This window comes from Cervus canadensis, chromosome 10 (assembly GCF_019320065.1).
Source record: "Cervus canadensis isolate Bull #8, Minnesota chromosome 10, ASM1932006v1, whole genome shotgun sequence".
Classification (NCBI taxonomy): Eukaryota; Metazoa; Chordata; class Mammalia; order Artiodactyla; family Cervidae; genus Cervus; species Cervus canadensis.
The window spans coordinates 58,628,093-58,654,823 of record NC_057395.1 but is presented as its reverse complement, the minus strand read 5'-3'; the positions used below and the strand labels follow the sequence as shown (position 1 = coordinate 58,654,823).

The window sequence follows — 26,731 nt, the reverse complement described above, 5'->3', positions numbered from 1 at the left end:
TGCCAGGGCCCAGGTCTGATCCCTGGTCAACTGAGAAACGAAGATCCCACAAGCTGTGTGGCATGGCCAAAAAACAAAAACAAACTCCAAGGTGGTTAAACTTAGTACAGTCATTTGATTTTATTTACAGTCCTTTTAAAATAGTTATAAAGACTTTATAGCAACATGGACATATATTCCTGATCAAAAACAATTCAGTGGGGGAAAAAAACCAGAATGCAAAATTTGTGCTAGGTTGTAATTAAAACTCAAAATGACAAGTCCCTAGGGAAATACAGGGGAAGAAGCAGGAAAAAAACTGAAATCTGATTTGTTAAGAGTTGTAGAATCTTGGGAGATTTTTTAAAAATCTTGACTTCTTAAAAAAAAATCTTTACTTCTTGTTATTCTGTTCTCTGCTACACATCAAAAGAAATAAATACCCTGTGTGAGTTTTTTCTTGCTCAAATTGCCACTGTAACAAACTGCCACAAATTTAGTGGCTTAAAATAACACAGATTTGGCTTATAACAACATAGATTTATCATCTTACTGCTCTAGAGGTCAGAAGTCCAAAATGGGTCTCACAGGACTAAAACCATCTGTTGGCGGAGCTGGTTCCTTCAGGCCCTGGGGAGGCTTTTCTCACCTTTTCCAGCTCCTAGAGCCCATGACCATTTGTCAGCTTGTGGTCCCTGCCTACATCTTCAAAGCCAGCAGGGCAGTATCTTGGATGTCTTTGTTCTCAAATCTCTGACTCGTTTAAGGAACCATGTGATTACACTGGATCCTCCCACATAATACAGGACAATCTCCCCACATCTACGTCCTTCCTGTAACCACATCTGCAAAATCCCTTTTGCCACGTAAGGTACTCATGGGTTCTGGGAATCAGAATGTGGACATCTTTGGCATCCATGGTTCTGCCTGTCATGGGTAAATGACCCCAATCCAGAGGATTTCTTTCATCTTAAAGTTCAAGGAGAAGTAAGTTTCCCAATGTGTCTGAGTGCAAGGAGATATAGCTTAAGATGAAACTCTGCAACAGGCAACACTCTAGTACAAAAAATTTAAACAATTGTTGCCTCTGGGGGGTAGGGTGGGGACTGACTAGGGAAGGGCACAGGGGAACTTTCTGAGAGCGATACTCTATATTTTGATAGGTTTTTAAGTGTAAACAAATACTAAATCCTAATGATATCTAGGGGATACTGCAGTGATGTCTGCCATTTATTCTGAAATGTGACTCAAAGGACAGATGAATAAATAAATGATAAATAGGTGTACAGTAACATGTTCATGGTAGAATCTAGGTGGTGGGTATATGGGTGTTCACGATAAAAATCTTTTGTTGTTTGGTTTTTTTTAAATAAAAGAACTATAGGGGATATAAGACACAACCCTGAAATAATACTCTGGTGACTTAAGTTAATAAAGGGTAGGAATTCCTTGGCAGACCAGTGGTTAAGACTCTGCGCTCTCTCTGCCAAGGGCCCAGGTTTGATTCCTGGTTGGAGAACTAAATCCCCATAAGCCATGTAAGTGTGGTCAAATTAACAAATGAACAGATAAATTAATAAATGGATGGCTGGATGGATTTGAAAAATCATTAAGCAAGCCCTTGAAACACGTATTTAAATCAAAGGCTCTAAACCAGCGAAATTTTGGAAGGTGTCTAGGAAGGAGTGGGACACCACAATTTTTGATGTCCATGATAGGGGAGGAGGGGAATATTACTTAGCATATACAGGGTAGGACCAGGGAAGCTACTGCAAGCACTCAAACTGTCCACCTGACAAAAACCTCCGAACACCTGTTTAAACCCCAAATCTCCCCTTTGTAACATTTCATCCATTTGCTGGCAGCACATCTCCAAAAGGGTTGTGGCTCAGGTCATCTGTTGGCTGCATCCCCAACTTCTTGGCAACCCCAGGAAACCCAGCACAGAGCTCTACCCAGACTTCACTTTTAATGAACTTCTGATGATGGGCGAGGGGGCAGCTCCCTGACAGCCTCACCTCCACACCGTTCACTCCATGGTGAAGATGCAAATCTACTGCCCACTCCCTCCCACCCGCGCCAAAGACCACTGGGGCAGGATGTTCCTGCTGCAGTTCTGCTAAGACACAGCCTCCGAAACTACACCCCCACCGTCATACCCCAACCCCATTCTCTTGCACAAAAGGGCAGGGGAAGGTGCCTGAAAGTAACCACCATCACACAGAGCTGAGAAAAGCCAGCATAAAGCACTTTTATTGCAATAATAAAACTTGAAATTCATGTGTAGTGCAGGGGGTGGGGGTAGGCTGGGGGAGTAGGCAGCAATTTCTCTCACCAAATCACTACACAGGACAGCAAAGGGGTGAGAGGGGGCAAGGAGAAGCCAGGAAACTCTGAGATCAGCAGGGGGAGCTGAGCATCAAAAAACAGGAGATGCTGAAGCTGTGATGACCAGCATCATTTTCTTAAGACAACACTGAAGGAATTGTCATGATGGCTGGGCTTTCATGGGTGTTAAGTGGCTACAAACAGCACCTTCAATTTAACTTTCGATTAAAGTTCTTAAAATTTAGGAAGTAGAGCTTGGATAGCTATGCGATTACAAAAATCCTGGATATTCATTAGAAAAACCACAGGATGGAAAAAAAAAAAAAAAGGCCAGGCCATAAAGGTTTCACAGGTCCCTGCTGGCCTGGGGAACAGACATCTGCAATGTCCAACATCTCAGTGAAAACGATCTGCTTTCAAAAGGCAGAGGGTCTATGAGGAGGGTGAGGGTGGGGCAGTGGAGGTAAAGGCTCTCCCCCTTCCCACTGCAGTTTTGGGTAGGGCTTTCAATTCAACCCGAGGACATCTCTCAACTTGGAGAATAATTCGGCCCTCAAAAGCGCCTCAAATCTGCTATGGCTTTGCAGCGCAGCAGCAAGAACGTTTAATATATAATAGATAAAACTTTCATCCAAAAAAATAAAATAAAATAAAGATTCTTGCACCCCCCCCCCAACACCAATTCCTAGTCTAAAGTTAACCCATTATTTGTGCTGTTAATAACATACTTGACTAATACTTAATTGGAAACCTAGATCCAAAGGACTGAAACTCAATCTTCACCCCAAAACAAAAACAAACTGAGTAATCTGAGGTTTATGGCATGTAGTTCAGGTCAACACACATACGAGGAGAAAGGGGAAGAGCAAAGCCGGTGACAGAACACATTCAGTCTGGGAAGATGTTTATACAAAGAGTGTAGTGGAACATCAGGAAAAGCTCCATACGGACTTGCTGTGTGCGTCTGGAGGCGCCAGATCCTTCTGTGGCACATCTGTTGGGGACAGAAAATCCGTTAAGTCCCAGCAGCTCAATGCTTTCTGTGGGGGGAGGGACCGTCACAAGGCCATTGCCACACCATGTCCCTTCCCCAACAGCTGTGGTCTGATCTGTCCGCGCCCCTCTGCTCTAGTTGGGAAGGACCTGCTGGGCTCAGGCTAGGTTCCCAGGTGAGCAGCCTCCTTCCTGCACACCTTAGTGGTGTTTTTTAAACCTAAGGTTACATCTACATTGCCGAGAACAGCAGGAGAAGCAGAGCCCACCAATATGGCTGACAATTCAATTATCAATTCATTATCATTGGGTCTCCAACCTGGCTGTATATAGGAATACCTGGGGGCTTTAAAAATAACCTGAAGGCTTGGACTCCACATCCAGTGACAGCGGTTAACTGGTCTGGGGGTGGCCTGGGCATCAAGAGTCTTAAAGATTCCCAGAGACTTTAACATGCACAGCCCTAAGCTGGTTTTCCTCCTGTCAAACGGACTGAGAAAATATCTGCAGTCTTCATTCACTCACTCAAACCTGACATTTTGGGTCTGCCCTTGAACTTTCCCTCAAGACCTTTGCAAGAAGCTCTGAACTCTTCTTTGGCAGCGTGGAGGGGAGGCTGAGGCCAGGGTGAATCATAGCCATTCAGCCCTCTCTTCCTCTCCTTCCCTTTCCTGTCCTTCCAGATTTATAGAAAGCCTGTTCCCAAATCAGGATAACTCCAGGGCTCCCTCTGGTACATTTACGTTCAAAGGACTCAGCCATCTCAGGCAGGGACTAATGGTGCAGCCCTCTGGGCAGAAAGAGGCTCTATAAAGTGTCAGGGTTTCCTCCTGGAAGGAATGACAGGTGAAAAAGCCAGAGTCCTCAAACCTGACCAGGCATGGATGACCCAGGTGTTTAGGGATCAAACCACTGAGAGGAAACAGCTAAAAAAAAAAAAAAGTCTCCTCCACTTCAAGATAAAGTACTCCGTAACACACTGGCAGCCACTTACTACTGTTTTCAAACAGAATCACTGTCACCCAACCCCTGGCTATGGCCTTCCGGTTCCAGGAGCAGGAGGGGAGCAAATGCAGAGATCTGGGGTCACGTGGAGGAGGAAGGCACGGCAACCCACTCCAATACTGTCTACAGAATACCCTGGACAGAAGAGCCTAGCAGGCTATGGGCCATAGAGTCGCAGAGTTGGACACGAATGAAGCGACTTAGCATGCATGTATGGGGTCATGTGGAAAGATGGCAGTGTTCACGTGTTTTATGATTCTAATACTCATATGAAAAGTAACATGCTACTAGGATATTGAGTTGGCTTATCTAGAAATAAGGGAAGAAGAAGGAAAACAAGTCCAGGAAGGGGAAGCAGGAAAGGGCTCTGTCCTAATCTGTCTCTGTCTGGATGTGACCTTGAGTAAGGCCTCTCTCTTTCTCTGGGCCTCGGTCTCCCTACTTGTTGGACAGAAAGGCTCACTCAGGTCCCTGAGATCCTCTCCGTGATTGTCTGAAAACATCCTTCATACTTCATAAGCATCCTGGACCTCATCTTTCAACCCACCGATAACAAGCTGGCCTACTGTCCTTGCGTGTCCTGGGCTTGCTCCCTGAGGCAGGTGGCCCAGGTGGTAATGTCCCATTCACACCTTTTTTTTTGTCAGTTCTACCACTTTATTGCTACCAGCCCACCTCCCTCCACCCTCGTGCACACATGCTCAGTCATGTAACCCCATGGACTGCAGCCCGCCAGGCTCCTCTGTCCATGGACTTTTCCAGGCAAGAACAGTGGAGTGGGCTGCCATTCCTTCTCCCCGTTCATACCTTTCTAACAGGCGGTGAGAGGACGTGTGAATGAGGGAGCTGCACAAACTCAGCAGGGCGGGCAAAGCCATCACCAACCTTATTTCTAAAGAACTGAAATGCTGGCACTAAAAATGTGATCTCTATTTCCAGTTCCCGGCTCGGTTTTAGTTTATAAGCTACATATAAAAACACTTCACTTAAACAGCTACCATCAGCTGCCCCATCCCCCCGAGTTCTTTCAAGAGCACATGCTCCCCGTCCCTTTCCAAGGTATAAACTTGTAACAAAACTCAAAGTATGGCTGACGGAGGAAGAATATAAAGGAAAACATCCCGAGGTACCAAGGTTCTCTCTGATGCCCGTCAAGCGCGGGGCATGACTTGGGAGGAGCAAAGGCAGTTAAAGGAAGGTTCTTCAGCATTAAGTTCCTTACCCAAGAATGGGGAGCTCAGGGAGGAGGCCACTCCTGTCATTCCAGTTTTAGAAGTTCCACGTCAAAGATGAGAGTGGCATTTGGTGGGATGATGCCTGGGTGCCCAGTGGCACCATAGGCGTAGTCTGGGGAGATCGTCAGCTTGGCTCTCTGACCCACGCTCATCTGTGAAAAGAACAAGGAAGAAGAGCAGCGCTGGATGCGCTCCCCAACTGTTCCCGTAAGAAGCAGAGCTGTTTACTGGGTGCTCCCCGGCCAGGATTGGGTGACTGGGACATTCTGGTGACTTCGTGGCTGCCTGGGCACCAGGCACCCTCTGTGAGGACATGGAGGCAGGCAGACAGGCTGGACGAGCCCTCCATCTGGCTCCAAGGACCCAACGACCGATAAAAATCCCTCTTGACTCCCAGAATCGTCAGGCTCTCAATCCTTCTGTCCTGGTCCCACTAATCTGACTCTGGGCAGCCAACACTACAGACAAGTCACCACCTAAGCCCTTCAGTGGCCTGTCACTAGAAGCATCTATACTACTGCAAAAGGAGTGCTTTGGATAAAACTGTACTTTAGAAGAAAACACACAGAAAGTAATATTTGAGGCAGGCTACTTCTCTGCAATCTATTTATACTCAGAAATGTAGAAAAAGTAAAACAAGCAGTAAGAGTTTCTGGGGGTACCAAGTAACATGTACCAATTGAATGAAAACAGCATGCTACCAATTATACAAAAAAGAAAAGTATTTATACATAGTTGCACCAGCCTGTATAAACACGAAAACATTTTTGGAAGAACACAAATAATACTAGCACTTTTCTATGGGGAGAGCAGAGGGTAGAGGGAAAATTTTCACTTTTTAAAACATATTTGTAGCTTTTTCATTTTCTCATCAAATACAAAATGTCTATTTTCTGAACAGTGAGCAGGTTCTCTGCTTTATCCCCACTCTTTACCTATCTCTTTTAAGTCTCCACGTCTATTTCCTCTCACCAAAGAGAACTGGAGATTTAACCAGTGTGGATAGAGGGATTTCTGTCTCTTTTTCAGAATATGCTTTACTCTACATCCTTGGTAAAAGATCACTGATTTACCTCCAAACAAACGGCTTAACCGGAGAAGGCAATGGCAACCCACTCCAGTACTCCTGCCTGATAAATCCCATGGACGGAGGAGCCCGGCAGGCTGCAGTTCATGGGGTCGCTGAGAGTCGGACACAACTAAGCGACTTCACTTTCACTTTTCACCTTCATGCATTGGAGAAGGAAATTGCAACCCACTTCAGTGTTCTTGCCTAGAGAATCCCAGAACGAGGGAGCCTGATGGGCTGCCATCTACGGGGTCGCACAGAGTCGGACATGATTGAAGCGACTTAGCAGCAAACGGCTTAACTTTCAGAAACTGCCTTTCCCAGGTGTCTAGATTTTTGTTCCTGCCTGGCTAGAAGTTGGCAGTACAAAACAGAGAGGATCTTTTGTGGCTTACTTTCCTTCAGACACCTCTCCAACTATACCCATACCTCTCCATGTGTGCACTCCTGACTCTCTGACCCAGCCCAAGTGATGGTGACTGAAGAGAAAGCTATAGGCTTCCTTCCTACAGTGCCCTTCAGAAACTGGGACATGTTGGACCAAGGCGGCAAAGAGAGTTGAAAGCATATGGCTTAATCTAGTAAAACCCAAAGCAATGATATCCTTTTACCCAGCAATTCCACTTCCAGAATCTGCTAGCAACTCAAATGCCCACTGCAAGGGCAGTGGTTTCACAGTGCAGCTGTACCGTTCTTCTTAGCCTCTAGAAAGAAAAAAGTGGCCTTAACTACACTAACATGGAAAGATGTCCAAGATACATGGTTAGATGAAAAAAGCAAGTTGCCAAAATAGCATATGTGCCAGGACTGGAGATCTATAAGCACAGAAAACGAACAATAATATCAAAAGAACAGGAAAGGGGGCACAGGACAACCCTTCTTGTGCTTTTAATATATGTCCTAAAGAAATATTATATGGAGGAGCTTGTGCTCTAAGCAGGTCTCACAACACCCAGACTTCCCACAAGCGCCAGCACTGTGACCGACTCAAAGCAGCCTGGCTGCAGGGAGGGACTTGGCATATCCCTGACACTTCATCAGGCCTCACCAGTCTGGGATGGGAAGGAGGCGGATAACACTAGCTCAGAGGCCGCAATGGCTCCTGGGACACACAACACAACGATTGTTCCAGTGCTGGAACAGCCGCAGAACATGAGCCACGGGGTGAACAACGGTGAGCATGGGAGATGGGGGGTGAGCCAGAGACCCAAGAGCCTACCAGACGTCTGGGGCTGGGGACAGGACAGAAAGGTACAGCTGGAGAGGTTTCCAAAAGGAAGTAAGCCACAAAGATCCTCTCGGTTTTCTACTGCCGACTCCTAGCCAGGAAGGAACAAAAATCTAGACACCTGAGAAAGGCAATTTCTGAAAGTTTAAGCAGTTTATTTGGAGATCAATCAGTGATATTTTATAGAGGATGTAAAGTGTATTCTGAAAAACAGAAATCCCTCTATCCACAATGGTTAAATCTCCACTTTTCTTTGGTGAGAGGAAATAGACTAATTATCCACCATGGCAGAGCCTGATTATAAAGCTCCCTGGGTTGTAGGCCACAATAAACATCCCTTTACCTGGTTAGTGCCAAAAAAAAAAAAAATTCCTGGGCTCAGCACAAGGATAAAATCCAACTGAAATTTGGCAACCCTGGGTCCCTTTTGTCTACTGGGAATTTCATAGAGTTGGCAGAACAAAAGCTGGTTACACAAATGGGGAGGGGAGAAGTGAAGAAACAGACTTAAGACAAACAAAATGACTTTCTCTGTGAGCGTGACCTCTCAGAAGTGGTCTGACACAACATGGTCAATAAGAAGACAAATACAAATTAAAACCATACCAAGATAATGTTTTTCACTCATTGTGTCCTGAAGCCAAAAGTTTTTAACAACACACTGTGCTGAAGGCCTGGGAGGAGCAGGCACCTTCAGGGCCCACTGGTGGCAGTTCAGTGTAATCCCTACAGATGGCAACATGGCAGTACGTCAAAATCCAGTGCACACAGCTACTGAACCACTCGGTCCACTTCCAAGAATCTGCCTGTGGGAACACTTGCACAAATGCAAAATAAAGTCCATTCAAGATTAATCAGTGCAGTGTTGTTTATAATACTGAAATACTGGGAATGACCCAAATGGCCATCAAGAGAGTCCTGGTCAAATAAATTATAGTATACCCACCTAAGGGGAAACAGACAGAGCTCCTTTTACTGTGCTTCACAGACACTGTGTTTTCCACAAACTGAAGGTCTGTGGCTATCCTGTGTGGAATAAGCTTATCCGTGCCTTTTCCCTCAGCATTTGTTCACCTCATGTCTGTGTGTCACAGTTTGGTAATTCACGCAGTATTTTGAACCTTTTCATCGCTACATTTGTATAGCAATATGTGGTCTTTGATTTGCTACCACAAAAAGATTATGACTCGGTCAAGGCTCAGATGATGGTTAGCATTTTTTAGCAATAAAGTATTTTTTAAATTAAGGCACATACAGTTGATCCTTGAACACAGGTTTGAACTGCTTGGGTCCACTTACATGTCAGTGTTTTTCAACATCCATGGTTGGCTGAGTCCTTGGATGAGGAAATTCAGGCACAGAGGACCGGCTATGAAAGTTGGTTTTTTTTTTTTTTTTTTTTCGGCTATGAAAGTTATGTGCAGATTTTTAACTTTCCACGGGGCAGAGAGGTGGGGTTTGGTGTCCCTACCCTGCACTGTTCAAGGATCATCTGTGCATTGTTTTTTAGGCATAATGCTACTGCACACTTAATAAACTACAGTGCAGACATAATTTTAATATGCACTGGGAAACCAAAAAATTCATGTGACTCACTTTACTGCAAGATTTTTATTGTGGTGGCCTGAAACCAAGCCTGCAATCCTTCCAAGATCTGCTTACACTATGAAGCTCTATGAGGAGAGCTTCCTTCTCTTTTATGTCCTGGTATATAAAGTATCAGATATTAAGTGCAAAAGAAAAGAGCAGAACAGTGTGTGTGTGTGTCTCTCTCTCTAAAAGAAGGGGTGGGGGGGGCACTTACAGAAATTCTACAAAAAAACATTAATAAAAGGAGCTATTTGGGTGAGGGAGCTAGCAATGAAATTTTTCCTACTCATAAACATAATTTAAGAAGTAGACACTAAAAAAACAAAACAAAAAAAGAGAGCATACCTGGGCAACCCCTTCTTCCCAGCCTCGGATCACCTCCTGCTTGCCCAGCACAAACTTAAAGGGCTTGTTTCTGTCCCGGGAGGAATCGAATTTCTTTCCATCTTCAAGCATCCCTGTGGAAAAGGGCAGTTGTAACATGAGTAACGAGGAGGAATGACATGAGGGAAGTGAGAGCCAGCAGTAGAGTGCCTGTCCCAGAGCCAGCACTGGGAAGACCTGGCGGGGTGTCCTAGGATTTCCTGTGTCCTCAGTGGGCCTCTGAGGAGCTGGGGTAGTCCCTCTAGTCCAGGCTAGTGAATGCTCTTCCCCAACTCAAAGCAGTAAGTTGAGACCAGAGGCAGGCTGTCTACCTTGTTCTGGAGAATGGGGAAGCAGACACACTCCTGGCAGTAATTCCCAGCACTTTGGATTTCCTCCCAGACTGAGAGCAACTGTGGGCCCTTTAAGCACATATAACAGCTCGCAGTCACTCTATGTGCAAGCCATATTTCTCCCTCAATTCACCCACCATCTTTTACAGGAAGTGGGTAGTGTCAGAACTTAATTGAACTGTAGGATACTAGCTGGTATTGGAGAAGGACCATTGGAAAAGACACCAAAAACCTTTCACTGGTAAACTGTCAACAGCTCTGGCTGAACTGTGGGTGGCACTTCTAATCTGCGTCAGAGATTGGGCAAGGCACTTTCCACACATGAACTTATTCAATCCTCCCCACAGCAAAGGATTCCAGTCTCCACTACACAGAAGAAATAACTGAGGCAGAGAGAAGTGAAGTAATGTGGTAAGGTTTTAAAGCTAGGCTATAAATCCAAAAACCATTTTCATTCTACCATTCCAGTTTCTCATAAGCCAGACAACCCATACTGGCAACTTCCACTAAAAGGGGGCATTTCAGAGATGGAAATGCCAGGGGATGAGTGTCATGACAAAAAGACCAATAGATACCTGCAACTCCTTGCTCACAGAAGACCATCACATTGGTTTCTCCAAAAGCCAGTGTCAAGCCAATCGTGATAGCTGTCACTGAGGTCTTGCAAACACTCACACCTTCATCCCAGACTGGAAGGGTCCAGCCTGTTGTTGACATATAACTAACACAATACTGATTTCACTGGGGCGGGGTGCGGGCAACCTCTATGGTTCTAAGCAACACTCTAAAGACCCAGCAAAACACAGAATTCTGTTGTCTTTGTATGTTTTCAGAGGTGGAGGGAAATTCCAACCTAAAAAACAGTGTCAACACTGGTAGGTGGAATGGGGAAGCAGAGATCAATTGCCAGCTTTATCACGGTCACCAGACTTTCTGTATTTTGACAAAATAGGAAAATGGGGAGTCGTGGGGACAGGAACTACTGAGGAGAAGGGACAGATGTCCTAGGGCAGAGTGGGTGATGATACTGACTGAAACTGGGAGCTGAGGACTGAAAGGGAGATACAAAGATGGAGATCCATCCTTGTTAAGTCACTGTAAAGCTAGGAACTGGCACCCTAGAACTAATAAGTTGGGGAGTACATGTAGTTCATCTCTTTACCAGAACACAATCACCATCTGATCAAAGAAATGATAAATAGTTTTCTATAAATGACAAACTGGGAGAACACTAGATCTCCATGCTCCATAATACTCACCATAGATGTTCCCTCTAGTCCATTTCAAGCTCTTCACACAATGACCCCACCCCAAATGAACTCAGCATCAAGGGTGAGAGCAGGCAGTAAGAAGCTAGGCATCTCAGAATCCTTTCTCTTTTTCAGCCTTTCCATCCATCTGCCAGAGACTGCTTACAACAAATGAGGAAACCTACTAGAAGGCTATAATTTGCAGGATGCTGAAAGAGGTTATGCAAAAGAGGAAGCAATGCCCATTAAGAAGCAAGAATGAATGTGCATATGATGCTTTCTGGAGAGGGGAACAGGTTTGTCAGTATTGAATGCAGAATATAAGAGAAACTATGATATCAAAACAGGTATTAATAGTTTTGGCCAAGACGGAGGAAAAGGGATCCAATTTACCCTTCTACCTAATCAACCAAAAACTGAAACAAAGACACCAGACAAACCAACCACAGGAAAAAAGAAAAGAAACTGAATGAAACCAGAAAGAGGCCGGACTACAGTCCCAACAATGAAGACACTGGACTTTGCAATTAAAGCCTGTGATCCCTGAGACAGAAAACTAACAAGGCGAGAGCTATGATGTCCCCCCAGCTTATATCCTTGGGAGCTTCCGAGGGAAATAAACAATGGAGTCTATAGGACACAGACCAGGGAGGGGAAGAGCTGTAAAGGAAGATCCCCAGATTTATAGAGTCCCCCATAAGTACTCACCACAGTACTAATCAATGCATGTGGCCTGAGGAAACCACTCACGGCCTGGTCAAGAACCCATCCAAAAGGTTTACAAGGAACAGTGCTCAGAGCCTATACAGGACTGGGATCAGTATTGGTTCCCACCAACTGGACTGAAAAATGTCATGGTTCATGAGGCATGGCATAGGATCCCTGGGAAGATCTCGCCTCAGCAGTGAGGAGTAATCAGCCCCCACCTGAGCACTGCTCTGGTGGACCCACCTAACAAATCATAAAAGCAAGACCGCAGAGGATCAAACTGCTTCCAAGCAACTCAAGTGTTTACCCGTAAAAAGCTCAAGAAGGTTTTTAGGAATAAAATATCCAGCACCCCAAAAGGTAAAATTCACAATGTCTAGCATCCAAAGATGGTTGTTGTTCGGTCGCCAAGTCATGCCCAACTCTTGGCGACCCCGTGGACCGCAGCACACCAGGCCTCCCTGTCCATCACAATCTCCTGGAGTTTGCCTAAGTTCATGTCCATTAAATCGATGATGCCATCCAACCACCTCATCCTCTGTCACTCTCTTCTCCTTCTGCCTTCAATCTTTCCCAGCATCAGGCAAGGTCTTTTCCAGTGAGTCAGCTCATTGCATCAGGTAGGCCAAAGGATTAGAGCTGCAGCATCAGTCCTTCCAATGAATATTCAGGGTTGACTTCCTTTAGGATTGACTGGTTTGATCTCCTTGCTGTCCCAGGGACTCTCAAGAGTCTTCTCCAACAGCACAATTCAAAAGCATAAATTCTTCGGCACTCAGCCTTCTTTATGGTCCAACTCTCACATCTGTACACAACTACTGAAAAGATCATCAAGGCTACTGTATAGCCTTGACTATAGAAGACTTTTGTCGGCAAAGTGATGTCTTTGCTTTTTAACACACTATTTAGGTTGGTCATGGTTCTCCCAAGAAGCAATCGTCTTCTAATTTCATAGCTGCAGCCACCATCTGAACCCAAGAAGAGGAAATCTGTCACTGCTTCCACTTTTTTCCCTTCTATTTGCCATGAAGTGATGGGACTGAAGTGGTTGTCTAAGGTGGCTTTATAAATAGCTGAGGAAAGAAGAAAAGCAAAAAGCAAGGGAGAAAGGGAAAGGTATACCCAACTGAATGCAGAGTTCCAGAGAATAGCAAGGAGAGACAAGATGGCCTTCTTCAATGAACAATCCAAAGATTACCAAGCATGCAAAGACGCAGGAAAATATGACCCACATGCAACTAATCAATCAACTGAAGTGACACAGATGTTAGACTGAGCAGAGGAGGACTATAAGATTGAAGTCAGACTTCCAGAGATGAAAACCGTAATGCCTGAGATGAAAAATATGCTGGGCTTAGAAGAACTGGATGGACATTCACAGGCAAAAAGTAAAAGCTTGGACCTATATTTCACATCATAATCAAATGTCAACTAAAAATCGGATCTAAAAGAACACTAAACCTATAAAATTTCTAGACGAACTCATAGGAAAATAACCTTTGTGACTGTGAGTCAGGCAAAAATTTCTTAGATATGAGATGAAAAAGCACACTCCATAAAAGGACAAAATGAACTTCATCAAAAATGAAAACTTCTGCACTTTAAAGGATACTTTTAAGAGAATGAAAAGTCAAGCCACAGACTGGGAGAAAATCTTTACAGGACATATCTCTCATAAAGGACTTGTGTCCAGAATATGAAAAGAACCCTCAAAAAACTCAGCAAAAAAACAATTAAAAAGGGGCAAAAGATATGAATTCATTCTTCACTGAAAAGGATAAAAAAAATGGCAAGTAAGTATATGAAAAGATATTCAACACTGTCATCATTAAAAAATGCAAATTAAAACCACTAGGAGGTATGACTACTATCGATTAGAATGTATACAACTAAAAAGACTCATCATGTTATATACTGGCAGGGATACGGAGGAACTGGAATCCCCACACGCTGCTGGTGGGAATATAAAACAGAAGAGCCACTTTGGAAAACAGCTGGCAGTTTAAACATACATCTCCCATTTGACCCGATCATTCTACTCCTGGATGTTTATCCAAGAGAAATGGGGCTTTTGACTATGTAAAAATACTCATATACACAAATGCTCATAGCAGACCTACTTGTAATAACCAATAACTGGAACAATCCAAACATCTGCCAGCTGGTAAACAGATAAATATATCCATATGATAGAAAATTATTCAGCAATAAAATGGAATGAACTACTGACTTATGGAACAATATAACCTCAAAATAATTATGCTGAGTGAAAGCCAGACAAAACAGTACACATGGTATGATTCCATTTATATAAAAACTTTAGAAAAGGCAAATAACCTATGCTAATAGTGGTTGTCAGAGATGGGAAGAGGGAGGTTTCAAAGAGTAACAAACATATCAAGACTTATGAAACTGTACATATTAAATATGAATAGTTTATTTACTGGATGTCAACTATGCCTCTATAAAACTGTTATTTTAAAAAACAGGAGAAAGGGAAAAAAGTGAGATTTACTAAAATGCTACATGCTTGCTTCCTACACCCAACCAGGCTGTGGATGGCAGGTGCTTCCTCTGTTTGGAAGGTAAAGCAGGCAAGTCAGCCTCAGCAGCTGCTCCCATTTTAACTCTGGACATCTCCGTGCCAGAACCGGGAGCCCTTGAACAGTGAAACCACCTGCCAAGTTAGTGCTGTAATTTCCTAGAGAAAACACTTCTCTGCATGAGAGAAGGCAACTGAGGTTACAGTGCAGACACAACAGCTGATACTCTTTAAGCTCCAAAGGCCATTCTTAGTAAAAACCTGGATCACCAGCAAGACCTTCTATTTGAACTGACTGATTCCATTTCTGATTACACACAAATCTATACCTCATGACCCAGAAACTGTCTAGGATAGCTACGTACTCTTGATGTCAAGAATTAGTTCTCGTCTTTCCCAACTGAACATGACTCGAGATCAGACCTGGACTCAAGAGAGTTCTACGTCCCTGGGGCACTCAGCTCAACCCCTGGCACTCATGAGCACTTTAGGATCTGCTTCATTTGCACAATTTTTAAGAACTAGCAGGACAACCGCAAGGCTTTGGACCTCTTCCCGATGTGATAAAAAGAATTGAGGGGTAATCCCAGAATGGCAGTTTTTTACACTCAGCACCTTTAAATTCCTCGGCAAACTCCGGGCTCTCCAGTTAAAAGCACAAGGCCACAAAAGGAGCAAAAGCTATGGCTGCCTGCTGCTGCTGCTAAGTCGCTTCAGTCGTGACTGACTCTGTGCGACCCCATAGACGGCAGCCCACTAGGCTCCCCTGTCCCTGGGATTCTCCAGGCAAGAACACTGGAGTGGGCTGCCATTTCCTTCTCCAACGCGTGAAAGTGAAAAGTGAAAGTGAAGATGCTCAGTCGTGTCCGACTCAGCAACCCCATGGACCGCAGCCTACCAGGCTCCCCTGTCCCTGGGATTCTCCAGGCAAGAACACTGGAGTGGGCTGCCATTTCCTTCTCCAACGCATGAAAGTGAAAAGTGAAAGTGAAGATGCTCAGTCGTGTCCGACTCAGCAACCCCATGGACCGCAGCCTACCAGGCTCCTCTGTCCATGGGATTTTCCAGGCAAGAGTACAGGAGTGGGGTGCCATTGCCCTCTCCCATAGCTGCCTGAGGGACTGTTAAATCAGCCTCTGGCTGCAATGCCGTTGATGTCACCTTCACCTGGGTCTACTCCTAAACTGTTTTAGCTGTTCTTTGGGGGAAGAATCAAACTCAGATCCCTGGAGAGGGAGGAGGGCTTTAAAAAAAAAGAGAGAGCACGCCTGCATGATAGTGGGGAAGTCTCCAGGTCCTCTCCTGGCAGGATCCCGCCCACAGCTTGGCTTTCTGCTGCCTGTCTGTTATGGAGGGCTCTTTCTTGCTCAAAAGGAACCAGCAGAGGCAGACCTGGCCAGCAGCTGCTATGCAAAGGCCCCTCGGACTGTTTCCAGATGCTTGGTCCATGTCACAGAAGCAGCGGTTAAGACCCAAGGCTAGGGAATTCCCTGGTGGTCCAGTGGTTAAGGATCTGACTCTCGCTGCCAAGGGCCTGGGTTCAATCCCTGGTCAGCAAAGATCCTGCATGGCACGCAGCCAAAAAATAAAAATACATAAATAATACATTAAAAATAAAATTAAAAAATCTTAAAAAAAAAAAGAAGGACCCAAGGCTAGCATTTGAAGATTCTGGAGAACTCCTGGGTTATCATTTCACTTAACAGAAAAGCAGCCACTTCTAGCGCACTCTGCTTCATGGAAGGCAGAGTTCCCAGATACTCTCTACCGGGTAAGGGAAGATGATTGAGGAAGGCACTGAATCTATGGCCTCACCACATGTTGTAGTTAAAGCTCATGATTCACAATGTGATTTTCATTAGCTGATGCATCTTTGCAGGTGGTTTTCACAGGAAGCATTTTGCAGGGCCCCGAATATGGAAAGTTTTAGAACCACCACCACCAACCAAAAAAACCTAAACCAAACAACAACAAAACAGAATATCCCAAACCCCAAACTTTCAAAATTATATAAAGTTCTTGCTACTTACAGTTGGGAGAGGGAGAATTTCTACTTTTAACTTAATACCAGTTAGTTTTTTAAGGACTCTCCATACTGTTCTCCATAATAGCTAACATCAATTTACATTCCCACCAACAGTGCAAGACGGTTTGCAGACTTTTTGATGATGGCTGTTGTAACAGGTATGAGATGATACCTCACTGTAGTTTTGATTTGCATTCCTCTAACAATGAGCAATGTTGAGCATGTTTTCATGTGTTTATTAGCCATCTGTATGTCTCCTTTGAAGAATTGTCTGTTTAGGCCTTCTGCCCCCTTTTTGATAGTGTTGTTTTGTCTTCCTGGTACTGAGTTGCCTGAGCTGCTTATATATTTTGGAGATTAATCCTTTGACAGTTGCTTCATTTGCTACTATTTTCTCCCATTCTGACAGCTTTCTTTTCACCTTGCTTAGTTTCCTTCCTTGTGCAAAAGCTTTTAAGTTTAATTAGGTCCTTTTTTTAATTTAAATTTCCATTACTCTAGGAGGTGCGTCATAGAGGATCTTGCTGTGATTTATGTCAGTGTTTTACCTATGTTTTCCTCTAAGAGTTTTATAGTTCTGGTCTTACATTTAGGTCTTTAACCCATTTTGAGTTTATTTTTGTGGATGGTGTTATGAAGTGTTCTAATTTCATTCTCTTACATGTAGCTGTCCAGTTTTCCCAGCACCACTTATTGAAGAGACTGTCTTTATTGTATATTTTTGCCTCCTTTGTCAAAAATAAGGTGCCCATAGGTGTGGGGATTTATCCCCAGGCTTTCTATTTTGTTCCACTGGTCTACATTTCTGTTTTTCTGAAAGTACAATACGGTCTTGATAACGGTAGTTTTGTAGTATAGTCTGAAATCAGGAAGATTGATCTCTAGTTCCATTTTTCTTTCTCAAGATTGCTTTTGGTTATTCAGGATATTCTGTGTTTCTATACAAATTGTGAATTTTTTTTTTTCTATTTCTGTGAAAAATACAATTGGTAATTTGATAAGGCCTGCACTGAATTTGTAGATTGCTTTGTGTAGTCATTTTGACAATATTGATTCTTTCAATCCAAGAACATGGCATCTCTCTCCATCTGTTTGTATTCTTTGATTTCTTTCATCAGTGTCTTACAGTCTTCTGCATACAGGTCTGTTGTCTCTTTAGGTAGGTTTATTCCAAGGTATTTTATTCATTTAGTTGCAATGGTGAATGGGATTGCTTCCTTCATTTCTCTTCCTGGTTTTTCACTGTTACTATATACAAAAGTAAGGGATTTCTGTGCATTAATTTTATATTGTGCAACTTAACTAAATTCAGTGATTAGCTCTAGTGGTTTTTTGGTGGCATTTTCAGGGTTTTCTATGTATAGGATCCTGTCACCTGCAAATAGTGAGAGTTTTACTTTTCCTTTTCCAATCTGGTTCCTCTTCTTCTCTGAATGCCATGGCAAGGACTTTCAAAACTATATTGAATAACGGTGAGAGTGGGCACCCTTGTCTTATTCCTGATCTTAGAGGAAATTCTTTCAGTTTTTTACCATTGAGAATAATGTTTGCTATGGGTTTGTCATATATGGCCTTTATCATGTTGAGGTATGTTCCTTCTATGCCAATTTTCTAGAGAGTTTTTATCATAAATGAATGTTGGAATTCTGTTGAAAGCTTTCTCTGCATCTACTGAGATGATTATACAGTTTTTATTTTTCAATTTTGTTAATCTGGTGTATCACACTGATTGCTTTGTACATAATGAAGAATCTTTGCATCCGTGGGATAAACTTCAGGATTAATCTCTAAAATATATAAGAGCTCATACAGCTCAATATCAGAAAAACAAACAACCCAATCAAAAAGTGGGCAGAAGACCTAATAGAAGTATGATACCAATCAGAACAGGAATGCAGACTTTCCACACTCCAGCTAAAGTCTAATGCCAGGTCCTAAGTGACCACTTGAAACAGTCACTGAGTACCTACTCCATGCCAAGCACCAAAGGAGAGAGACCCTGGAGACCATCAGCCCTCTGGGGCTGACCTCCTGAAGCCTGCAGTCTCCTGGGGAAAGAGTAGATGTAACTATACACTGCCTGATGGGCACCCTGTTAGAGATGTAAGTGTGTGCACACATCTGAAGTGTCACTTTAGCCAAGGGTCAGGGGAGCCCACTGAGGGGGTGTCATTTAAGCTGCAAGAGGAGCCTGCCCTGGTGAGAAGTGGAGGCAGTGTGGCAGGCCAGAGGCCTTTCTGGGGGGAAAGGGTAGTGTGTTTGGGGAACTGAATGCAGGCCAGGGTGGCCTGAGCTCCTGGGAAGGGAAAAGGAAAGGCAAAGAGAGCAGAGACAGCGGCAGCCAGGAGCAGATAGTCCCCCTTTCTTTCCCTTTCCTCCTCCGGCTCTTTGTACTGCTACAATTTATCAGGCCAAAGTTAAAGGTGCCCAAGGGAATACATGCCTAAGTTGTTCAAAACAGCTCCGGCCTTTTCCATGGGCAACAGTAGGTGACAATACTATTTTTAGAGAAAATTTCAAGGCAGACAAATGAACCTTAGTTTACAGACACAATGAACTGTTATCTATAACATTTCAACTCCTAGTTTATAGAAAATCAAGGCAGTGGAAGGAGTTACACACAACCAGGAGAAGACAATGAGACAGACGTGAGGGTATTCTAATCAGAACTTTACAAAAATCAGTTTTTAACCATCAAACATGCTCAAGTTAAAATTTTTATTGTATAAATTATATCCAATAAAGCTGTCAATAAAAGAAGTCTGAGACCCATTGCAAGGAACCAGAATTCTTTGGAGAGAGGTGACTAATGCGAGGAACAGAACAGTAAAACCAAGGAAATGATTAAAAATAGTGGAAGCATGTCAAAAAGGTAGGGTCTGCGTGCAGGCACACTCAGTCACTGCAGTCGTGTCCAACCCTTTGTGACCCTAGGGGCTACAGCCCACCGTTCATGGGATTTTTGTGACCAGAATACTGAAGTGGGTTGCCATGCCCTCCTCCAGGGGATCTTCCTGACCCAGGGATCAAACCCGCGCCTCCTGTGTCTTTTGCACTGCAGGCAGGTTCTTTACTGCTAACCCAGCCAGGAAGCCCTCCTGAAGGGGCTCCTACTGGCCAAATTTGGGAAAGAGTATCAAAAAGAATAATGAATATCAATGATTTTAAGGCCCTGAGTAAAATATGAGTCCCTAGTATACTAAAGATAAATAAATAAATAGGTGGGGAGAGTCACTTGTCACCGTGGAGAATGACTATAAAACCAATTCTTGACCTTAAAATTGATAATTAAAGGGAAAGAATTCAGCTTTACCCTGTGTAATAGAAGAGCAGCTAATAAATGTAGAAGATATGAAAAAAAGTTTTTAATTACCATTTTGTAAATTAAATGCCAATGAAACAGTTTTTTCAGGTAAGAATCACCAACTGATATAAAAACCAGTAGGTGAAAGGCTGGTGAGGAGCAGGGCACATGCAGGATGTCCAAGTACCTTGACAATGGCCCTGTTAATTCAAAGGGTAAAATGCATAATCACAAAAAAAGATCAATTTAGCATCACAAATAGTGATGTTCCCCATGGTATGCCGAGTATGAAGTACACAGCATCATGTTAGAAGTCTTCACACTAAAATGTTTTAACCAGAAACTGTTTATAGACATTTCAACTCCTAGTTTACAGGAAGTCAAGATAGTGGAAGGAGTTACACAACAATCAGGAAAAAACAATGAGATAGATGTGAGGGTATTCTATAACGCTAAGTGCTCTCTTTGGAAAAGCAGTGAGATATGAAGACTCTTCTGGATGTTTACTATAGACATAATCTCCAACTGAACTCTTTTTTTTTTTTTTTCTTTAAAGCTATTGAAAAACACTTTGAAGACAACTGGGGTAGTTTCAATATGCATTTGGCTTTAGATACTACTGAATCATTTAAAATTTTCTCAGATGTGACCAGAATTAGAATAGGGAGAATACTCTCATTCTTATAGCATGCTCAAGTACTTAGAGAAAAAGTATCATGTCAGCAGCTTCTGATGGCTCAGCTAAAAACCCAACATAGATTATATCTATCTACATATACCTGTAAGTAGACAGAATTGGCAAACATGACAAAACGTCAACCATCATGGAATCTAGGTGGTGGGCACGTGGGTAATTACTGTTCTATTTTGATTTTTCTCCAATTCTGACAACTTTACAAATAAGAGTTGCACACAGACGCAAGAATGCTATGAGGTCTTTAGTTCATTTAAGACACGTGAGCCTTCTGCTTTCACCTGTGGAAGAAAGCTGGCATCCATGTGCTTCCACATTTTGGTAATCACAGTCCCAGAGGAAGGAAAATAACATTTCCATAGCAGGGCCCATTTGCAAAATATTAAAATCCAATTATGTTAAGGAAACTTGAAGGTAAAAGGACTGACACTTTAACTTGCACACGCTAGTAAGCTGGTGTAGCCCAACCCTGACCGTCTTACACCCACCAAGAATCAACAACAAATACTAAAACTCCTTTGGTCTCCAAATTAAAGAGAACAGCTGCAGTTTTCTTAGTCAAAATATTCTGCAGGCAATGTGGAGGCCTGTTTTAGGATGAACCTTCACTCAGATTCATCTTTTTTTATAATTACCTATTTCCTCACATGTGAAATGGAAGGGTTTCAGCCTATGCAACCCTGGCAACCCTAAACTGAGGGATGATAAAACACCTAGCACCGGGGACACAGGGACCTTTCATGACACAATGTGCAATAAGAGCATTACTATTGCTGCTGCCCCTCCCAGAATGCACTTGCCCCCGGCAACTCCTCACAGCAGGCACTGTTTCTCCCATTTTTAACAGATGGCAAACAGAAGCTGAGAAAAGTGGATCATGTGCCCAAGCTAAAATCTGAACCCCAAAGGACCCACATCTTCTTTGGGGACCACTGTCCACATGGTACCACTTCTGCACACTTGTCCTTGGCACGCTCTAAACATCCAGGATGCAACAAGGGCCCTGTTTCCGCACTGCCACCAACACTCCAGTGTCCACACAGCAGCTAGAAGGCAGGCGATTCTGATAAAATCCAGATCAGCTCATGACTCCCATCTCAGAAAGCAAGCCCCACCATTACCTCATCTACTACCTTCTTCCTCACACAATCCACTCCAGCTAATATACCAAGTCATGCGCCAGCCTCAGGGCCTCTGCACTAGCTCCTCTCTCTGCCTGGAAGACGCTTCTCCTTGACAGCCAGATCAGTCACTCCCAACTTCCTTTGGGCAAATATTAAGTGTCATTTTGTAAGAAGTTTTTTCCAACCACCCTCACTAAAAGCTGTAAACCCCCTTCCCAGGACTTCACTCTGCCTCAACCTCTCCCCACAGCTTCTCACCACCTGATGTGTCACACCTTCATGCTGCTAGTCTCTTCCCCACCAGACCAGGCCTTTGTTTAGTTCATTGGCTGTGTCCCCAGTGCCTGGCTGGTTTCTGTTGCTCAATAATTATCTGCTGTAGGAAGGAAAAGAGTCCTGCTGTGGCCCTGCCCGAACAGTTACAGTCTGTCTGCCTGAAGCCGGCACACATCGGGGAAAGCCATCTGAGCAGTCTCTGCTGGGGGCGAGCCTTCCTCCAGACATCGGATCACCAGCCAAGAAACACCCAGCAGGGGACAGGGTGGAATAAAGCAGGGAGGAGAGGGGCGACAGAGGCTAAAGAAAAGCAATGGGTGGGGAGGGGAGCTGCAGCGCCCCTTCAAGTGGACCTCCCGAGGTGATGAAGCCGAGGCATCCTTGGTTTTTCTCAGTCAGAAGTCAGGCTACAGACAAGTTAAACCTGATCCCAAGGACAAGATGTCAACTATAAAAAAAGAATTCCTCAATCCACTTGAGGTTGCTCTGACAATGGCAGGCGCGTGGCCTGCTGATGTGAGTAAAAGGGACATAAGCCTAGCAGTCTGTCAGGACAAGCTCAGTAATAAAGTTGATGAAGCTACTGGAGGCAAGGAGGGAGCCATGAGGATCCACTTGGTCCTCAAGGCACGTATTTGGCAGGTTATCTTTCCACTTCCTCCCTCTCACCTCAATGCCTGCCTGTCATGCTACTAGGAGAGGCTTGGCTAAACACAGTACAGTTTTCACCTTCCCTTCTGACATGACGTAGATGTGGCACAGGCCTTTCTTTGAGGCCGTGCTCATGTTGTGCTCTGCTAGAGGCTGTGGAAGTTACGAGAGGGAGCCTGGAGAGCGGCATCCAGGATACAACTGGCAGCCACCAGGAGCATTTAGAACATCCATGTGGTCAAAGTCAGCCTGTGCTGATCATATCCCCGGTGACCAAGAAAAGATTTTGGCTTATTTCCAATGCTGATCCTTTGAAGCTGCTCCTAAATCAGCAGCAGCAGTTACCTGGCCAGAGCAGACTGGATCTAGAGAATTCACCTGACCTGAACCTGGGTCAATCAGATTCTCTGTCCTAGGAACTGTAACCACTGGAGCCATACAGCCAAGCAGTCTGAGCTAGCTATGCAAAAGAAGACAGAGAAACGGGGGGGAGGGGTGGGAGGTGGGCACACAAGGATGTCCACCATCCACGACTTAGGAGAAGCAGAGAAACAGCCCTAACAGGAGACTACTGAGATAGGTAGGTAGAGAAAAACACGGTGAAAACTAGGAGGATCATGAGAATTTCTTCTGCTCAAGGTTCAGTGAGGAGACGTTCTCTTGCATTTGAGGACCCTCAGATTTTTATGATACTCTTCACCATGTTCCCTCACGATGGCTTCTGTTCCAAGTGGCTTTTAAGTCAGTCAGCTGCTACAGATTAAATCTCAAAGCGCTTACCCATTCCTCTCACGCCCCCACAGGTCTCAAACAGGTTCTTCCTGGGAGGCTGATGGCAAAGACCCACAGGAACAAAGAAGCCTGCCCAAGAACAGCCTATTCTGTGAGCATGAGGCAGAGCTGACTTCTCACCAGGGTGTCTTTGTAGGGCTTATCAAAACTGAAATAAAAAAGACAGCTTTTGTCCCAACGCATGCCAGGGTCACACTGCTGTTCTGGGAACATGTGGGTGGGTGCCACCCTAGAGGACAACACAGATTTAGAGAAGAGGCACTGGGAGCCCTGACAGTGTTCTGGGTCCCGCAGCCATCTGTTCTCTTAGGAAAAGGCTCCAGACATGCAGTGTGGGGACACTTCACTAAGAGGCAGTGAAACTTCGTTCTGCCGACATGCTGGTGTCTGGTCCTGCCATCAGCACCAGAAGATAGGTGAGCAAAGGACAAGGGGCACAGAAGTGGGATTGGGACAGGTGTAGCCAATTAACCTAACATGACTACTTAGAAACTGGAAGGAGAGAGGGGAGAAGTCAACTCATCACCTCTCTGAGTCCCTGCCCCAGTTGGCTGTGGGAACTGAATGAACTGCCCACTCACCTAGCACTGTAAAAGGCAATGGTTACTCTTCTCATTTCACAGATCAAAATCAACCAAACTGACACGTTCTCTTCCACTAGACCTCCCGGGCTCAGGTGCTGACCATGGTCTACAAAGACAACCATTTAAAACATCAAAACCACTTTACAGTTTTGTAGGTATGAGATAGCTCCCTACCAAGATAGGTTTCAATACTTCCTCCTATGGTAGCCTTTTAAAAAGTTCTATCCCTAACTCCCTACACCCCCACCCCCTTTTCTACACAGGGAGAAGGACCAGAGGAATAAAAAACTCAGAGAAATAAAAGGGCACTGGAGGGGGTAATGTTAGCTGCCTTTTTTCCTTCCCAAAGAAAAGTCATTTCCCTCAACAGAGGGCTCCCCCCATGATCTGAGAGAGAAGGGGAGAGCTTATCCCTGAGCAGCGGGTTCAGAACTGCCTACAGCCTACTTGAGGGGGTGGGGGAGCGGAGAGAAATAGAGCCAGGAGGAGGAGGAACAGAGGAAAGGGTGGGAAGGAGGAAAAAGGGAAGGAGGAAGGCGAGGGAAGGTTGGTCATATTAACAACTGTGGCTACGCCAATCACCAGCACCCACTACAGCTAAGTCTCCGCCTGCTCAGCCTCCCACCTCCCCTCCCTACCAAGTACAACCCAGGAGAACCTTGTAAGGGCATGGAGTAAAAAATGGTCTCAAGGAATATGTCATGTTAGAATTCTGGCCGAGAGTCTAATACTTCTTTTGGCTTATAATACTGTTTGTTTTCCTAACTGGGCCTCAGTTTCCTTATCTTTCGAACGGGGATAAGTTTCTACTCTCAGAGGACTGGGGGACTAAATTACATGTTATGTCAACCTGGGCCGTCACCGCCACTGAGGCTCGGGTTTATAAAGTGGCTCAAAACTAAAAAAAGGAAAAGGACGTTGCAGATCTAATTCCTCCAAGGCCAGGCTGGGCCAGAGCAAAGACTTAGAAAGTGGGATGTCTCCCCACCCGCAGCGCGGGGCCGAGTTCCCACGGACTAGGAATTACCTCGCCCTTCTTATCTCCATCGAAGGGTGGGGCGGAAGCGGGGATAGGGTGTAAACGGGCACAGAAATGCTATAAATCCTCTCTGATGGTCCTTGGCCAGAGCTCTGCCCATCCTGAGGTGTGACCTTGGACAAGTGACTTCGCCGCCACAAGCCTCAGTTTCCCCATCCGCGCTGTGGGCAGAACTGCAGCATCTCTGACACAGAACCGCTTTCGAAGTGCGGAATAAGTCCGGCCCGCGCGCCGGTTCGGACCGCCCGGGGTTCGGCAAGCCCGACGCTGCCCTCTCGGGGGCGCTGCCACCATCCAGGCCTCGGCCTCGGGCCACGCGGGCCCGCCGCCGCCACGCCCCAGGCCTTTGCCCCCAGGCCGCGCCGGCTGCCCCCGACTCCCGAGCCGCCCCCTACCCCGGCCCAGCCGGTCCTCCGACTCACCCGTGTAGTGCACCACGCAGGTCTGGCCACGCTTCGGGAAGGTGCGCCCTGAGGAGACAGACAGACGCGCGGGGTGAGCGGATGCGCGCGGTGGCCAGGGCACTCCGGGGCCACCGGGCGCGCGCCTACTCACCGTCTCCAGGAGAGATGGTCTCCACCTGCACTCCCATGACTGCGGTAGCGGCGGACGCTGGGTTGACCGACGGGCTGCGCGACTGGCGGCGTGGACCGAGACCGGATCTCGCGGCGATTCCGCGGCTCTGCCTCGACCCTCAGCGCAACGGCTGCGCACGCGCGCGCCCCCGCACGCCCCGCCCTGCGTGCGCGCCCCACACGGCGCGCACGTCCCCGGAGCCCCGGCCGCGGGGCAGTGGGGGGAGGGGGGCGGGGAAACCGGAAACCCGGAAGCCCCGAGGCCTCCGGATGCTGCCTTTCAGAGAGCCCGGGCTGCTTCCCCCACCCTTCCTTTCTCCGTGCTACCTGCGGGGCAGGCATCACTAATCCAGTTTCCGCGAATGAGAAGCGAGAGTCAGAATTGGGGATCAGCCAGCTACTAACCCGGGGGACTACTAGGTCCACACCTACTTATCCTGTGAAAAGGATGGTTGTGAGAGGTTCGCGCGGATGTGCGTTCTTGTTAGCATTTCAGTCAGTGGGTCACGATCCTGAGCTGCTTTTCTGCTGAGGAGGAGTCTTCAGCATTTACACTGCGCTGCAGGAAACCTGTCCCTCTCTTGTCCGGATTCATTCATTCATTCATCCATTCATAACTTACCTACATATACTTATTGAGCACCTACTCTATGTCATGCGCTGTGTTAGATGCTGGGGTAACGGTAGTAAAGGAGACAGACTCAGTGCCTGACCTCATAGAACTTAAGGTCTCGTGAGGGAGATCCAATCAAATAACCACAAAGATAAATGTAAAGTTTCAAATCCTTAAGTACTGTGAGGGTGGTTCATGGCATTGTGCTCTGAAGGACATATGACAGAGATGTATAACTTAACATGGACTGTGGTAACATGCTTCCCTGAGGTAGCCAGGTTTAGCCAAGGTCTGAAGGGGTTGACCAGCTCATGTTAAAAACATGACCCCAAAATTTTTTAACACTCTTATCATCTTTGTCCCCTTTCCTTTGAGTCTTGGGAGCCTGTGAGTGCTTTGGCAATTTTTGC

General features: G+C 45.3%; 1 protein-coding gene across 1 annotated transcript; it reads right to left on the bottom strand.

Annotated features, from left to right (window-relative positions):
• Positions 1-2,206: 2,206 nt before the first annotated feature.
• On the bottom strand, positions 2,207-25,879 carry FKBP1A (FKBP prolyl isomerase 1A). Its single transcript, XM_043479273.1, has 5 exons — positions 25,689-25,879; positions 25,556-25,603; positions 9,773-9,885; positions 5,528-5,692; positions 2,207-3,301 (listed from the first exon to the last, which is right to left on the bottom strand). Exons 1-4 carry the CDS (start codon positions 25,723-25,725, stop codon positions 5,564-5,566), a joined length of 327 nt encoding a protein of 108 aa, XP_043335208.1. The 5' UTR covers positions 25,726-25,879; the 3' UTR covers positions 2,207-3,301; positions 5,528-5,563.
• Positions 25,880-26,731: the final 852 nt, after the last annotated feature.

Bases quoted from the DNA above. Each gene is read 5' to 3' on its own strand.
- FKBP1A (XM_043479273.1), bottom strand. From the start codon at position 25,725: ATGGGAGTGCAGGTGGAGACCATCTCTCCTGGAGACG. The intron at 9,886-25,555 runs GTGAGTCGGAGG...CCTTTTCCACAG, and splicing joins CTGCGTGGTGCACTACACGG to GGATGCTTGAAGATGGAAAG. The intron at 5,693-9,772 runs GTATGCTCTCTT...TTCTTTTCACAG, and splicing joins GGGAAGAAGGGGTTGCCCAG to ATGAGCGTGGGTCAGAGAGC.